The sequence below is a fragment of the Leopardus geoffroyi genome, chromosome D3 (genome assembly GCF_018350155.1).
Source record: "Leopardus geoffroyi isolate Oge1 chromosome D3, O.geoffroyi_Oge1_pat1.0, whole genome shotgun sequence".
Classification (NCBI taxonomy): domain Eukaryota; kingdom Metazoa; phylum Chordata; class Mammalia; order Carnivora; family Felidae; genus Leopardus; species Leopardus geoffroyi.
This window is the reverse complement of record NC_059339.1, coordinates 28,675,695-28,691,767: the sequence shown is the minus strand read 5'-3', so window position 1 is coordinate 28,691,767 and position 16,073 is coordinate 28,675,695. Positions and strand designations below refer to the sequence as shown.

At 62.0% G+C, this 16,073-nt stretch overlaps 1 protein-coding gene across 4 annotated transcripts; it reads right to left on the bottom strand.

The window, feature by feature from the left end:
• Positions 1-386: 386 nt before the first annotated feature.
• On the bottom strand, positions 387-12,270 carry SCARF2 (scavenger receptor class F member 2). 4 transcript variants are annotated; one of them, XM_045457174.1, is made up of 11 exons: positions 12,041-12,270; positions 7,068-7,126; positions 6,859-6,960; positions 6,147-6,666; positions 5,822-6,040; positions 5,550-5,678; positions 4,830-4,933; positions 4,629-4,746; positions 4,293-4,408; positions 2,930-3,082; positions 387-2,112 (listed from the first exon to the last, which is right to left on the bottom strand). In XM_045457174.1, the coding sequence occupies exons 1-11, from the start codon at positions 12,208-12,210 to the stop codon at positions 1,211-1,213; spliced, it is 2,592 nt and encodes an 863-aa protein (XP_045313130.1). In that variant the 5' UTR covers positions 12,211-12,270; the 3' UTR covers positions 387-1,210. The 4 variants fall into 4 exon arrangements, with proteins under 4 accessions (XP_045313130.1, XP_045313127.1, XP_045313129.1 ...); XM_045457171.1 differs by having other exon boundaries at positions 2,930-3,151; positions 4,293-4,423; positions 12,041-12,225; XM_045457173.1 differs by having other exon boundaries at positions 4,293-4,423; positions 12,041-12,225.
• Positions 12,271-16,073: the final 3,803 nt, after the last annotated feature.

Here is a 16,073-nt window from a genome sequence, read left to right as displayed (position 1 = left end):
TGTGCCTGTGGCCCACTGCCCCTGGCCCCAGCCTCTGACCTGTCCCAGCCACACCAAACAGCTCGGTGCCCCCAAGTGTAACAGCAGTGGCCACTGGGAGCAGCACAGGTCAGCCCCACGTACAAGCTCCCTGTAGCCAAGGGACTCCCAGGCTGCTAGTTGAGAATGGAGTGGCCCAAGGTGGGTGCCCAATAAACTTGATAAAGAAATGATGGGCGGATGGACACAACCCACATCCAGCTTAGCCCCTGGAGAGCCACACCTGGGCTTCCAGGTTCTGCTTAGGTAGAGGAGTCTTGTGGGTGAGTGCAGGCTAGAAAAGGTCACACAAATTCTCTGAGGAAGGAACCTTGCAGGAGAAGGTTAGATAGGAAGCAGGCAAAGCACAGGAGAAAAAAAAGGCACTTTATTAAGAAAGCTTTGGCCAAGCCCCTGCCGGGAGGAGCCCATCCTGGGGCACCCGGATGGGGTGGGAGCAGCCCTGCCGGGGGCCTATAAATACATCTCCTCGGGCTACTGGAGTTGCCCTTCGGATTCCCGCGGCATGTGGGGTGGTGGGAGGCCATCAAAACCAGCTCGACAGCTGAGGGGCCGGGGCTAGGGAGGCTGGGGGCGCAGGGAGGGGAAGTGGGGGGCCAGGCCGGGCCCCGGGGACGCTGAGCCCTTTGGGGAGCAGAGACCAGCTCTCCTCCCCAGGCTCCAGACAGATGCCCTGAGGCCTGGCCAGGGAAGTAGCCCTCGGCTACGATCAAGGAAAAAGCCCTCCAGCCAGAGGCGCCAGGCCTTGGCCAATGAGGCAGTCGAGACAGAAATGCTTCTGGCCTCGACCAATGAGAAGGTAGCCCCGGCCGAGTGCACTCTGGGCCCGTAAGAGGTGATCTCCAGGCCGAACCCTCCTGTCTTCGACCTTTGAGACCCTGACTGGTCGGAGCCCTCGGCCAATGGGAAGGAAATCGCCAGCTAAGCCCCTGTCAGGCCTCGGCCAATGGAATGGGGCCTTCCCGCCCGAGAGCAGTGCTCCAATCCAGGAGCCGCCGCTGGGGCCTGAGCCAACGAGACCCAGCCTCCCGCCTGGCTGCTCCGGTACGAAGCCCCGGGAGGCCGCCGTGCCCGGGCCGCCGCGGGGCGCGCCGGGCTGGCGCATTACGCGGGGTGGCAAGCAGCGCTTCTAAGCCTGGGGAATCTGCGGGCACGGCCGGGCTGCCGCCTGCTACAGGGTGGGCGCGCCCGCCCTGCCCAGGTCGCCCGCCGCTTCCCGGCTCTTCTTGCGCGGCGGCTTCTGGATGGGGGTCTTCTTCCTGGGGGTGTCTGGCGCGGGCGCGCTGGCTGCCGCCTTCTCGGGCCCCGGGGCCTCCGGCGCAGGGGACGCGCGGGCAGGCGAGGCAGGCAGCACCGATCGCTTGGCCTTCTGCGGCGGCGCCGGCTTCTCTCGGGGACCCTGCGCGACCGTAGACCCTTCGGCGCGGCCCAGGCTGCGAGTCTTGTCGCGCAGCTCCGCGGCCAGCATGGAGGCGACCTCGGGCGCTCCGCGCGGGGGACCGCCAGCGTCCGTGGGCTCTGAGAGGCCAGGGCCTCGGCCCCGCGCCCGAGCCCTAGGCGGCGAGGGGGAGGCGAGGGCAGGCCCCTCCTCCGCCAGCCCCGGGGGACGAGGCGTCGGGTCACGGGCCCGGGGGCTGCTGGGCTCATCCGGCCGCGCCGACGTGTCGCTGGGCGTCCGTTTCCTCTTGGTGGGGCTGGGCGCAGCCTCGGGTCCCGAGAGTGGCGGAGAAGGCGCACCGGCAGCGGCGCCGTGCTTGCCGTGGATCCAGGACACCTTGGGCTTGGTGGCAGGGTCGGGTGGAGGCGGCTTCCTGCGCTCGGGAGATGGCGAAAGCGACAGGCCTCCAGCCTCGCCCCGGGCCCGGGCCGGCCGGGCCTCGCGCCGGGCCACGCGCGCATACAGCGCCCCGCCGGGCCCCTCCACGCTGGATGCCGACCGCTCGCTGTCAGAGGACGGGGGGAGGGGCGTCGCCTCCTCTGCGGAAGCCAGCGTGGTCACCAGCGCGGGGGATGACGCCAGTGCCTCCGAAGGGGCTGTGGGGGGCTCCGCGTCCCTGCTCTCCGTTGCGGTCTCTGACAAGGGAAGAAGAGCTGGCAGTCACGGCCTCCACAGAGAGCTGGGCCATCCAGCCTTCAAGCAAAACCCTGCCTTTTCTCCTCTTCCCCGCCCCAGCTGATGCTCAGTCGCCCTGGTATCCAGACATGCCTGGCGAAATCATAGCACCAACCACAAACTTAGTTCTGAGACCCAGGGTGTGAGGCCTGGTGCTGGGGGATGAAGGGCACGTTCCTGAGGCTGAAGCCCCAACCTGGGTCTGGCCTTGCATCCCTTCCCACCACATCCCCAAACCCGAGTGGGAGGGGAAGTCGGATCATCAGATATGATTCTGGAACACCTGCTAGGTGATTCATTATTCCTCATAAAGAGATAAGGCTTCTAAGGCTCAGAGAGGTTAGTCACCTGCTCAAGGTCACCCAGGAGGATAGGAAAGGAGAGAGGCCAAGGCCACAGCTAATCAAGCTCCTTCCAGGTGTTTGTGGGCCAAAGCTTCAGGCAAAAGTGTGCCCCCATATCCCATAGACCCCTGCTCCTATCTCCTCTGCCATCTTCTACCCAGGCCCAGAACCTTCTCTATGAACGGTCTCCCAAAGAAGTGAATCTGGGCTGTGGCTAGAGACAGAAGAGCCCACCCACCTCCCCAGACCCTACCCCAGTCCAGCGCTGAGCAGCACAGAACCCCATTCTGCAGCCTCAGCTCTGTGTCCAACCCCTAGCTAGGAGTATCACCACGCCCTTCCTCCCGTGCTGCCCGACCCTCAGAGCACAGAAACCTTTTCAGCTGAAACATTTCACTGGGCTGGAGGGAGGCCCATGCAGGGCAGTGCTCACCTTCATGGGGTACACAGTACACAGGGCCTTCATCAGTGGTGTCAAAGGAAGAGAAGGAGGCCCGGGAGGACCATGATGGAGAGGGCTGCTCCAGCCCTGAGGGTGGCTCCAGGAAGCTGCAGTTGAGTGTGTTATCCAGGTCGTGGTGGGCCACTGGGGAAGGAGGGAGGCACAGCTGCCAGGGGCCCTGCCCTGTTCCAGCCTGTGCCCTCACTAGCCCTCCTGCAACAAATGACAGAGTAACCAAGAACGGTCCTATCCTAAGACTGGGGGTGGAGCAGGCAATTCACCAGGCAGAGTGACACTAAACCAAAACAAGATGGGAGAATGGGTAGAGGTGAACTAGTAAAAAGAAATAAGGGGAAACAACGTAGTCAAAGGTGCAGGGTTAGTGTGTGCTGCTAGGGAGCTGAACAAGGATGGGCTGAAGCATTGGAAAGAGAGGGCTGGAGAGAACACCTGGCTGGGACAGGCCATCAGGGCCTCCAAGCCATGTTTGGACCCTGCCCTGTAGGACCCAGAAAGACATGAGGTTTTTGGTTTTTTGTTTTTTGGGTTTTTTTTTCCCAGCTCAAATGTGCAGTGGTGAGACCACCCTTTGGCTCAGCCCATTTCAGCAGACTGAACCCCTGGGGCCTAGCCCCAACAAGTGGGGGAATCTCAGAGGCCAGCTGGCCTATCTGCCTTTCACAGTTGAGATGTGGGGTCCAGCCCCACACCTGTGTCCACAGATCGCACTCTGCTGAGTGGGCCAAGGGGTTTTCTCAGCTGTCTCCATCTTTATCTCCCTTCATCTTCAGAAACAAATAGCAAAAAGGGAGTCCACTTGGTGTGTCAGTGCAGACGGAGAGAGTCGGCACGTGGAGTCCTGACTTAGGGTTGAGAGTCGGGAGACCAGCCTGCCCACTTTCCAGGAAGGACCCAGAGCACTTCAGGGGATCTACGTGGGCAGGGGGCAGGGGGCGGGTGGGGGGGGCGAGGAGTGCTCCCTGTGACAGGGCATTTCCATGCACAAGTTTCCCCTGCCCCAACCCCCGTTCACCTGCAGCTACCCACCAAGACTTCTAGTGCACTGCTACAGATTGTAGGGGTTCTGCCCACCGGCATGTCCACACACTCCAGATGCAATCACCATCACTCACCCAGACAGGGCCCAAACCTCCCACATTTGCCTGCACACCAAGGACTCCGTCCTTCCTCCCCGGGCTCGCCTACCTCAGGAGACCCTCTTTCCATCCCTCCCCAGCCCACCCACACCAACACTCAAGGCCCGCATTTCCTACACCGACTCCTTCACACCCATTTCCCAACAGCCTCCTGCATCGGGAAGTGTTCCCCCAGAGACCCGTGCGGATATCCTTACCTACAACCTTCGGCAGCTTCTGCCTGCGGAGCGGGATCCGGGGCAGCTTCATGCTGATGCGGCTGAAGCGCCCGCACAGTCGCTGCGGCGCCTTTTTCCTCCCGAGCGTGAGCTCCCTGCGGGGGCGGGGCCTGAGTAAAGGGGTGGGGCGGGGCCTGGATGGGACAGTTTGATCTCTGCTGGAGCCCAGACACAGGAAGGGCGGGGCCTGAGCTAAAGATAGGCAGTGCCACACCCCCGGGCGGAGCAGGGGCCTGGAGCGGCCTAGGGAAGGGCGCGCAGTGCCACTGAGAGTTCGGCCTGAACCCGAGACAGCGGGACGACGTCGGGCCTCACCGGCGCGCCGGGTCCTTGCCGCGGCAGGCGCAGCAGCAGCCGAGCAACGAGAGCAGCAGGCCGAGGAGCAGGGCAAGCAACGCGCCCGCGCCCATCACGCCCTTGCGCTGGTTGGTCTCTGTATGGGAGGGCACCGGGGTCAGCGTGGGTGCCGGTACTCCTTGCGTCCCCCTCAATACGATGTCCCCCTCGACCACTCACCCAGGCGGCAGGCACCAGTGACCGGGTCGCACGAGTCCTCGTGGCAACTGCAGGCCTGGGCGCAGTCCACGCCATGGAGCCCAGGCGGACACGTCAGGTTACAGCTACGGGGACACGGGATCAGGGAGGGCCACAGCAGCCCCCCCACCCCGTGATGCCACCTGCCCTCGCCCCTGCCGCGAGCCAGCCCGGGTTCCAGAGCCAGGTTCTCTAGCTCTATTCTCTGGGGTTTGACGCCCACCACCACCGCCAGGCACACACTGAACGATCAATGTTTTGGAAATGATACGTTGCACAACCAGCGGGATGGGGTCTGGGAGACAGGGCCTATGGTCACCCAGACTCAGTGTCCACTTCTGGGGCTGACTCTTGGGTGGGTGAGAAGAGGGGCTGCCAGACCAGGCCCTTGGCTATAAGTGGAGGTCTCTGCTCTGTCTGCACCAGCTTGGGGTCACCTCAGTCGTGCAGTCCTCAGGAGCCCACTGACCACAGGCCGAACTGGTTGCCAACCCCTTCTCTGAGCACCGGCTGCACACGAGAGGAGGAAATGGCCCCAAAGAGTCTGACAGGACTCCCTAGCTGCGGTAAGCGGATCTAGGCTGAAGGGCCTAGTCTAGTCGAGTCTCATTTAGTCGGTCACCATAGCAGCACCTGGGGTGTAGCTGGAGCCCTGTGAGGAGTACATATCCCCTAACCCCCTTTGGGTCCCTGGGCACTCACTGGGGCCCATGGACTCCGGGGCTGCACAGGCAACGCCCCGACTGGAAGTCGCAGTGGCCGCTGCCGCAATCGGCGCACACGAATGCACAGTCCTCGCCGTAAGTGCCATTGCTGCACTTGGTCTCGCACCTCGGAACGCAGGGAGAGGGAGTCAGTGGAAACGGAAGCAAACAAACCGAAAGCCCATAGTGCGCTCCGCGGAGAGCATTCGGGGATTGGCGGGACTGGGGCTGCGTGCCTGGGATACGTTCGGGCATGGGCTGCTTGCTCACCGGTCGCCGATCCAGCCCGCGTTGCAGCGCGTGCACTTGCCGGTGACGTGGTTGCAGGCATGCCCGTCGCGGCACGGCGGGCAGCGGTGGCCGCAGCCCTCGCCGTAGAAGCCGGTGGCGCATGGCTGGTCACACTTGGTGCCGTTCCAGCCTGGCTCGCATGTCAGGCAGCGGCCCTCGGCCACCGTGCAAGGCTGCTGGCCCTTGCACTGGCCGCATCTGGGGAAGGGGCGGGAGGCTAGGCGGGGCCCAGAGCCACCTCACCCCGGTCCCCTTCGGCGCTCCGCCCCCCTCCTCCCCTCTCCAGCCCGGGGCCCGAGCTTACCGGCGGCGGCAGCCCAGGCCGTAGAAGCCGGCAGGGCACGGCTCCCGGCAGTACTTGCCACGGTAGCCCGGCTCGCAGGCGCACGTGCCGTCCACAGGGTGGCAGCGGCCGCGAAAGCATTGGCAGTAGCGCTCGCAGCGCGCGCCGAATGTACGCTCGCGGCACTGGCAGCGGCCGCTCTGTTGCTCGCACGGCGATGTGTTGCAGGCGCACTGATTGTTGCAGCTGCGGCCCCACCAGCCTGCGTGGCACAGGCACGCGCCCGTCTGTGGGTCGCAGCGCGACGTGGCGCTGCAGTAGCACGCGCTGGCGCACTGAGCGCCCCACCAGCCAGGCTCGCAGCGACACGCGCCGCTCCGCGGGTGGCACACGCCGTGTTGGCACTGGCACGCATGCTCGCAGCGTGCGCCCCAGCGCCGCGCGTGACACGTACACTGGCCTGTCACATCCTCGCACTGCCCATGCGGGTGGCAGATACACAGCTCCTTGCAGTCGGGGCCCCAGAACTGGCGCGGGCACTCTGCAGGAGCGGACGGAAAGGGTGTGAGGCCAGGGTGCTCTCGAGGGAGCCCAGATCCAGCCAGAACCTACCCGCGTCCCGCCCTCCGCCTTTGGGGACCCTCCCCCCATGCTGGATCCCTTTCCCGGGTCAGACCGCTCCCACTCACAGGCTCTGCCCCACTACCCAGCGCCCACCCGGATCCTAGCTCACTGGTGTCGCAGTTGGCACCGAAGTAGCCATGGCGGCAGCGGCACTCGCCAGGCCGGACGCACACCTCATTCTCCGAACACGTGGAGTTACCTTCGCACACCGCTGCGGACAAAACGGGTCTCAGCTGCCGCGTGTGATGCCCCCACACTATCCCCTCCTCCTCTCCGTGCCCCCACCCCCTGCCCAGGTCCCCAGTGTGCCCCACTCACCGACCCCACACTCGTCCCCCTGCTGCTTCCAGCCGGTGCAGCACGTGGGCTCCTGAGAGCTGCAGGCAAAGAAAGAGCTCCTGAGCCTGAGCCCCAACCCCTGTCCTTGCTAGGGCTCCCCAGCAACATCCACCCTGCCCTGGGGAGGTGGTTATGGAGGCCTTGCCATATGCCAGGTACTGCTGTAGGTTCAGATTTCCAGCAAATAAGACACACACTCCAGCCCTGGGGAGCAGACAATGGGAGGCCGCAGAGGGCTGACCACCAAGAGATCTAACCTCCAAGAACTTCTCAGTCCCTTCTATAAAGGGTCTTCCCTCCCCTCCCCATTCCACCTAACTCCTCTGTGATCCACCCCCACTCCAACTAGGCCTGAGAAAAGAACCCCAGGTGTCCCAGAATGGGCTGGTGAGAGAGGTCCTTGAGTCTCCAGGACCTGCTTAAAGTGACATCACTGGAGGTGGGGGTCCGGCCAGATGGGTGTCAGAATCTAGCTGTGACCTGGACAGCTGGGACTGGTGGGGCCTGACAGGCACACCTGGATACCCGGTTGGTGTCCACTCGGTGGAGGGGCAGGGCACACCCTGGGAGTCCTCCATGACAGCAAGGAAAGCAAAACAGTGAGGGCTCCAGAGCACCAGGGCAAGACTTGGAATGGAGGGAGGAGGTATTAGAGCATCTACTTATGTGTTTTAAACATCTTATTGTAATTTTATTTGGTTTTACAAGGTACATGACGTTAGCTCAGTAGGAAGTAAATAACAGAACTGTTGCATTTCAGGACAGTACAGCCTCCCAAACCCCTGGGCACAAAAGTTTGGAGGCCCTGCCAGAGTGAAAGGTGCCACTCGAGAGGGCGAGTGGGGGTTCACAGGGGATGTGTCCACATTTAGGGAACAAAGGAGGCTGAGAAGAAGGAATGGACACTCAGGCTGCAGGTTCGTGGGTCCCAGCAGACCTAGAACTTCACCCAGATCCTGAAGTCACAGAGCAGCCATTGCTATTTGAGAAAAGGAGTATGCCCCTTCAGGAGTCTGATCTAGAACCAGGATGTGGTGTTGGGAGGCAGTAAGGAGGAGGCGTGAGACCCTGGTGGGTGGGACCAGCTGGGAAGGGAAAGGCTGCAGGTGTCCATATCGTGCCCGTCAAAATGCCCCCTATCCCTTCCCCAGCAGAGAACAATGCCACACCTGAGATGCCCCCCCCCCCCCAAACGGTTTGATTCTCCCTCAGTCCAAAGATGAGGAACCTTGGGAACAGGAATCATAAAATCCCAGCCTGCAAGGGATGGGCCCAGCTTATTTTCCACAAATGAAACTGGAAACCAGATCCAGAAACACAAAGCAGGCTTGGCTTTCCCACACCCCTCACCAGGCTTTTCCACCCACCCAGCCTGGCCGCAGGATGCATACATGCCCATCTTCAGGGGAGAGCCAGGTCTGCCAGCCTATCACCCTCCTGCCTTTTCTGCCAGTTCTGAGCCCAGGTTTCTGGGTGGGGAGCCTCTGTAGGTGTCCCTTGTGTAGGCGGCCTTGCCAGCTGGCCAGCTGGGATGGTGATGGCCCTGGAAGCACTGACCACTTTCTGCCCTGGCCACATGGCTCTGTGGCTAGGAGTCTGGTGTTAGGGCCACACTAAGCTGGATTTGATGCCTGTGTGACTTTGGGCACAGAACTTAACCTCTCTGACCTTCAGACTCCTTATTTATAGAAAGGGGCCCATGGATCTGGCTGGAGTATTCAGAAAGCACAAACTAAGAGCTCAGCCAAGGCTGTAGTCTGCTCTCCAGTCCATGCTGTGCAGGCTCCAGGAAGCCCCCTGAGTTTACCTAAGTTCGCCCCCAGCATGGGAGGCACCCAGGTCCCACCCCAGCAGAGCTAACACCCTCTACCCCCAGCAAGGAGGGAGCCCCATGGGAATTCAGCAAGAGCATGAGGAGGACCCTATGGGATAGCTGCTTTTCCTTCTGGGACGGGTTGGCAGACAAGACAGGTGGCAAGCCCACCCTCTCAAGAACTTAAAAAACTGAGATGAGGAGAAAAATGGCCTGGTGCAGGGGACAGTTCCCACACTCAAACTGTAAGTTGGTGAGACCCTCAGGAGCCAGGCTGCAGGTCGGGCCAGGCCCCTTAGCAAGCACGCCTTGCTTTGGGCTGCCCCCTCTAGAGATCACAGTCACTGTAAACAAAACTGCCATGATTCAAACCGTGTGATCTTGAACCTGCAGCAAAGCACCCGTTTCAAAGAACTGAACTGCTTGCTCACTGTGCCAATGTCTGTCCTCATTCTCTCTCCAATCCAGCCTGGAGGCTCCTCTGCCCACCATCACCTGGAATCCCATACTTCCCTGCTTTCCACCTGCCCCGTGGACACCCCTCCTCTGGTTTCTGTCCCCCTCCTTGGCTCTGTCCTCACCTCCTCTGTCCACTCCCTCAGGATGCTCCCCTGGGTCACATCTAGATGAGGCACTGCAAATGCTCAGAGCCCTCTCTCTAGTGGGGCCCACCTCCCCAGACTGAACTCCTAGCCTCCCCCCAGAGGAGCCTTCCCCATCTCAGGTAGCTCCATCTTTGCAGGTGGGGAGGCCGAAACCCCAGAGCACCCACTCTGTGGTGACTGAGACTCCACTCACAGCACACACCTGATTCATAGGGAACCATGCCGCTCTATTCTCCAAACTGGATCTAAGAAGGGATGAGCCACTTCTCCCTGCTCTGCCCAAGCCTTGTGAGAGCCCACCTCGCTCTCCCTGGTTTCTCCTGGATGACTTCCTAACTGGTTCTCCCTTTTACCCGCCTAAGTAAGCCCTGTTCATCTGCCACCTGGCAGCTGAACATGGTCAGATCCCACCCCTCCTGGGTGTAAAGCCCCTGGGGGTTCTCGTGTCCCTCAGAGAAAAAGACCCACTGTGGCCTGCCCATCCTCATTCTTCCTCCACTTCTCCTCCAACATCTTCCTCCCAGGCTCTGCCCCGCCCCCATGGCTCTTTTCTGTACTTCCAACAAGCCCTTTGCACTTAGAGCCTTGCCCCAGGCACTGCAGGGCTCCACTTCCTCTCCTGCAAACCTCTGACTACTCATCACCTCCCCGTGGGTCTCCCCAGATCACCCTAAAGAATACAGTGCTCCCCAACTGAACACTTCCTACCCAGCACTTGCTAAATATCAGATGACTTTCTGTAAGTCTCCTCCACTGCGAGGACAGTGACATTTGTCCTGGCCACTGTATCGCTGCTCCAATCACAGTAGGTGCATGGGATTTTACTGGCTGCCCATCCGCTCCCCTCTTCAGGTTCTCCTGCCTCTGGGGAAAAGGAACCGCGGGTGGGAGCCTTGGAAGGGTATTGAAAGAGATGGCCCAGACCCTGAGTGGACAGTGCCCAGAGTGGCCGTCCTTCCCATTAACCAGCTCCACACAAAATCAGTCTTCCCCTCTCCACCCCATGAGGGGGACACCACCACTAACCCCATTTGACAGGGTCAGAGTCAGGCTCAGAGAGGTTAAGCGATTTGTTCCCAGTCCACACAGGTGGGGAGAGGTGGCATCTGGCTCCGAAATTCAACTCCGGGCTCTGGGCTACTGAAACAGGCCGCCTCATGGGGAGGCGTCCAGGCAACCGGACATGGAGCGAAGGGCTCAGGCTCCCGACAGCTTGAGCCTGCCACCGGATCCCCCAGCACGGAGCCCCATCGGGGAAGGAGGACTGAGGCGGAGAGACAAGGCCGTCAGCGATCGCGCCCTCCCCCTCTCCAGGCACGGCCCCGCCCGCCACTGCCACTGCATTCCTGGGGCCGGGGAGGCCCGGGAGGCGGCGGCGGCGTCGGCGGCGGCGTCGATGTGAAGCAGATGGCGGGCCAGGCCGGCCCCCGCCCCGGAGGCGGGGCTCACAGTGGGGAGGGGTCTGTGCGCCGCGGGATCCGAGCTCGGAAACCCCGCGCGGCCCCCTTGCAGCCCCTTGTCTGCGGCGACTGCCAAGCCCCCGGACGCGGCCTCCCATAGCCCTGCGGCTCAGGGCCCCCCGACGGAACCCAGACCGGAGTCCCGAGGCCGCCTCTCCAGCTTCCCACCCGCGCGGCGCCCCCCAACTTGCACCAAGGCACCCCCATACGCCAGCTCCTTGATCCCGAGAGCGGAGTTGTTCTTGACCTCGCTGTGGCCCCTGACCGGCCGACCAAATCCTCTGACCTCTGCGCCCACTCCTAGCGTCTGTCCTCCGCTCTTTTCCCTCCGCGCAAGATCTTCGGCCCGCCACTTTTCCGCGGGGCCTGCCCATTGCCTGTCCCACGCTGGCTTCCCCAACCGACACCTCGTGGCGTCCCGTCTGCGCGGCCCTTCCGCGCACCCAGAATCCCCACCGGGATTTCCACATCTTTCCGACCGTGGTGCACGTCATTGTCTTTTTGAATCCCGCTTCTGGTCCACTCTGAGCGCAGGCTCCTCAGTGCGAGCTCCATCACCATCCTCCTCCCACCCGCGCCTGCCTCTAAGATACAAATCTGTCCTTCCGAGTCCTGCCAGCCTCAAGATGCGTCGGCTCCCACCTCTCAGGAGCGCTGCTCCATCTCCACTCGACCCTCACCCTCCCTCCCGCCTCGAGCCACACTCGTGCCCGGGGCCTTTGCACTTTGCACATACTCTTCCATCTGCTTGGAATGCCCTTCCCCGACTTCTCCCTGTGGCCTTCACAACCCGGCCCAAGGGTTCCTTTTTCAAGGTCTGAAATCTCAGACACCGTCTGTCACCCTTCGGGGCGCCTACTGCACTCCGTTCTCCCATCGGCTGACTCCTCGTCTGGGGTATCCTCGGATGCACCGTTGTGGCCCCGTGCCCAGGCTCGGCCTGGAGAGGAGTCTGCGTCGGCGAGGGCGGCGAAAAGGTCTAGAACGTTTAGCTTAGGAAGGTCCCGGGTGCCCCCTCCCCTCGGCCCCTAGCGTCCCCCTCGACCCCCTCCCCCAGCCAGGCCGGGCTCCTACCCGGGAGCACGGCACACGTTGCGGCCGCGCGGGTTCAGCTCCTGGGACGCCGCGGGGCCGGGCAGCAGCCAGAGCAGCAGCAGCAGCAGCGGTGGCAGCAGCGGCGACGGCGGCCCCCCGGCTCCCCGGCGCCGCGCCGGCCCGGCCCCCCGGGGCCCTGCGCCCTCCATGCGGCGCGGGGCAGGCGCGGGGCGGGCGCGGGTGCGGCCGCAGCGAGAGCGGCCGGAAGCGGAGTGCGCGGCCGGGCGGGGGGCGGCAGGAGGGGCGCCGGGCCGGGCAGGAAATTCCACATCGGCTCCCTGATCCCGGGCCAGCCGCGGCCGGCCAGGCGGCAGCGCCCGCCCCGCGCGCCAGACCCCACCCTCCGGCCGCGCCACCGCCCCTCCGCGCGGCCCCCGCCCCCACGCGGCCGCTAGCAAACTTGGGGGCGAACTTGGAGGAGGCCCGCGGAACTTTGAAAGAGGGAGGGGCCAGCGCGGGGGAGGTGGGGCGCCCAAGGAATCCCCTGTCCGCGAGCCTTTCCGCTCCCTCTCCAACCACCCACCAGAGAAGCTGCCCCTGCGCGTTCAATGCGCAGCGAGGCCCGGGGTGGGAAAGAGGGTGGGGATGAGGACGCAACTCACGGAAGCTCCCTCGGCCCCCAGGACCTCGGAACCGGCCGGGGGAGGGCGGCCCAAAGAGTGCCCGGGTCAAGGCCGCAAGCCGGCCTCTGCTCCCCGACGCAAAGACCTTGTAGAGCTGGCGTGTTGTGTCGGCTCCTTCTGCTCACTTCGTGCAAACCTTGCAGAGGACACCCGAACAGGATGCTTGAGGCCTATGGGTCAACTCGGTCTGGACTTGAGGCCTGGGCAACGGGTGTCTTCGTAGGTACGGACTGCACACGTACCCGGACGGTAGCATGGCCCAACAGTGGGCTCGGATAGAAGGTGGAGGTAAATGCAGGTGGGGGCAAAGGCAGAGGGAGGAGACGGGAGTATTCCAGGACTGAGACCCTGTAATCCCATCCAGGGGTGAAAGGTGAGCCTGGTTGAAGAATTCTAGTTGAGAAGGCTATTGGATCACCAGCGGAAAACTCCAAAAGATGGAGTCAAGGGTGGAGGCCTGGGGGTTCCTGCATCAGGAAGAATGGGGGTGACAGCATAGAACGGAGCAGGGGCAGTTGGGTGGAGGGGGTGAGTTGAGAGGAACAGGGCCTAGGGGGACAGGGAGGAAGAGGAAATCTGGGCCCAGGAAGCAGAGGGGTGGCCAGTGATCTGGGGCACAGACCCAATCCCAGGACCCATGGAACAGGAAAGGTAGACAGGCCTGCGGGTGGAACAAAAGGGGGGCATCCTGGTCCCAGCAAAGATGAGCTTGTCTTTTGCAGACTGGGGAGTTGGTGGGAGGACCTGTGCAGGAGGGGGCACCTGTCTTCTCTTGAAGAGCAGGCTGAATACAGACTCCCTGAGGAGGGAGAGGCAGTGTCCTTCCTCACTTATGTGGAGGTGATCCGAGTAGAAGGTGGCCCAAAGGAGGGACTTGGAAACATGGCCATTGGAAGGCCCAAGACTGCGGGCATCACCAGGCTGGCTGGAAGGGAGACCTGTCCAGGGCAGGTCAGAGGAGGGTGAGATGGGAAGAGCAGGGTAGGGAGCTTCAGGGGTTGGGGCCCTTCCCTCAGCCTTGCTGGTGAAGGAGGAAAGCCAGAGGCAGGTGAGCTGGGTGGAAGGGGAAGGGGAGGGGGGAGGGGAAGTTGCACCCCTGAGATCACAAACACTTCTTGGAGACAAGTAAACAGGCTGGCCACTTGTGGGCAGCTCCGCCTGGGCACGGCCCTGACCTCAGCAGCACCCTCCCAGTGCTGGGGCCCTTCCCACGGAGGCCCCTGTAGCCTGCCAGCAACAGAGGCCAAAAGAGGCCCATGTGGCTGCAGGGTCTGCCCAGCAGCTTGTGGTAGCCCAGCTCCTGGCTTTAGAGGCACAGGCCCCAGGGTTTGGGCACTCACCCCAGCTGGGCTGAGTTCATGTACAGATATCTCAAACTCCATCCTCTTCTTTCCCTTCCCTCAGAACTGCTTGCCACCCCCAAATTCCCACCTCTGGGAAGGGCACCAGCTGGATGATGCCCCCAATCCATGCCATCAGCAAGACTTCATGAATGTTTCAAATCTCTACCCACCCATCAGTGTATCACCCAGAATAGTCTTTCTAATCACATCTGACTGCCCCCCACTGCCCGCAGAACTGTCCCTAGCCTCATCTCACTCAAGACCCACAGTCCCCTACATGTGTCCCATCATGGCCACCTCCTAGTCGATGCCAAGTTCAGGTGTCAAGTGCAAGGCCCATGTCTGTCCTAGCCACCACATCCCTATCAGGAGATGGAGAAATGCGGGTGAGTGATCATCCCTATGGCTGGCCTGGTGCCCTGTGGAAGCTGTGGGTTCACAGGCACCCACAGACTAACCACCACACAAGACACACCATGGGGTCCAGAGCCTGGGCCTACCCGTTCCAGCCAGGATGACTTCCCTGGGGTACTTGAGAGGGTGAGGATTTTGCAGAGAGGGATGAGCATTGAGCTGAGTGAAGGTATGAATGCTGGGCCTGAGAGCCTGCCAAGCTGGAGAGCCCAGGCTGCCTAGGTCCTGAGACAGGAGGTGGGGGGGGGGGGGGCGGTGGTGGATAGCCATGAATGCCTCCACATGGGACAGTGGCGAGACTCCTTTCAGGGCTTGCGTCTACCCCATCCCATGCTCCACAGGGCCTCACAGATCCTCCTTTCCTCCCCTAAAGAGCAGAGGTCTCTTATAAAGCTGTGGCCGCAACTTGATGGCTCCGGGTAGGGGGATGGAACCAGCAAGCCCGGGGCACAGCAGAGGGGGGTAGGCATTTCTGGTTTCTCCTTCCCAGAAACTCTGGGGTCTGTAGGAACTGCCTCCCTGGCCTGCAAGGTAGTGGCAGAGACAGGAAATGCTGGGTTCCTACTGTGAGCCCCTCAAGGAGCAGGGGAGAGGACACTGAAGGATGTGGCCATCCTGTCCCATTAGAAGTGACCCATTAGGGTCAACACTAGGATTGCTACCCGAAGTGTAAGGGCATGAGATCATGTTGTGGTCAGGGATTGGGGGCATATTTGCACAGGGGTACCCGAGCCCCAAGAGACAGCTATGAAGATCATACATATGGTGTTGAGCAGCACAGCAATTCCCACTGGCCTCACCCCACACCCCAAAGTCTTTAGGGTACCTGGATCCTACCCTCTTCCTTCCATCAAGTAGCACACACTGCCTCTCTACTCTCTTCCATCCACGACAGGGTGCCAGCTGCCTCAGGCTCTGGGCAAGGCACTGGGGTACAGAAAGAAGCCCCAGTTGTCCCCATGCTCTGCCCAGGAGACTTGGGAAGTCACAGATCACCAGCAGGGTGTTGCTGGCAGGGAGGCCTGCCGTTGGGAGTTTGCAAGTACAGAAACTATAGCAGGAGGGAAGGATGTTCAGGTAGAAGCTCAGCTGTGGAGAAGCCAGGTTGGTGCTGGAAGCTCAGCCCATTCGCTGGTGGCCCAGAGAGGTTACCATCCACTGTAGCAGCATGACCCTTGAGACGGTGTGCTAAGAACTCAGCTAGCTAGTGAACCTACAGGAAATGCAGCTCTCCCCTTCCTATCCCGGCCACACTCAGATCCAGCAAGCTGGGGGAAGCCTATCGTGACTGGGCTTCCCTCCCCAGGCATGGGGCAGTTTTCTCAATGTCAGGCTGGGCTTTACTTGGGGCCAAGAGATTGCTAATCGAGGTGGACCCAGGTTCAGAGAAGAGCACCTCACCAGAGAAGGTGCTCCAGCAGGCCAAGCGACCACTTGTCAGCAGACCAGGGTAGGTTTCCTGGTTTCCCAGTAACAGCCTCACTAGCTGGGGGTGTACTGTGCTTCTCCCTCAGAGGGGGGCTCCTGGCTTCCCACTGCCACTCAGCAGTTCTGACCCTGGGAAGCCCGGTGGGGCAGGCTTGCACGGGCTATGAAAGGAGTGTGGCCATGGCCATAGAAAAACAATTCACA

What these genes read in the sequence shown, in the direction of transcription:
- SCARF2 (XM_045457171.1), bottom strand. Translation starts at nt 12,210, where the DNA reads ATGGAGGGCGCAGGGCCCCGGGGGGCCGGGCCGGCGCGGCGCCGGGGA. An exon ending in GCGGGCTGGATCGGCGACCG is followed by an intron (nt 5,679 to 5,821) that starts GTGAGCAAGCAG and finishes CTGCGTTCCGAG; the next exon opens with GTGCGAGACCAAGTGCAGCA. An exon ending in CACTGGTGCCTGCCGCCTGG is followed by an intron (nt 4,747 to 4,829) that starts GTGAGTGGTCGA and finishes CCTCCCATACAG; the next exon opens with AGACCAACCAGCGCAAGGGC.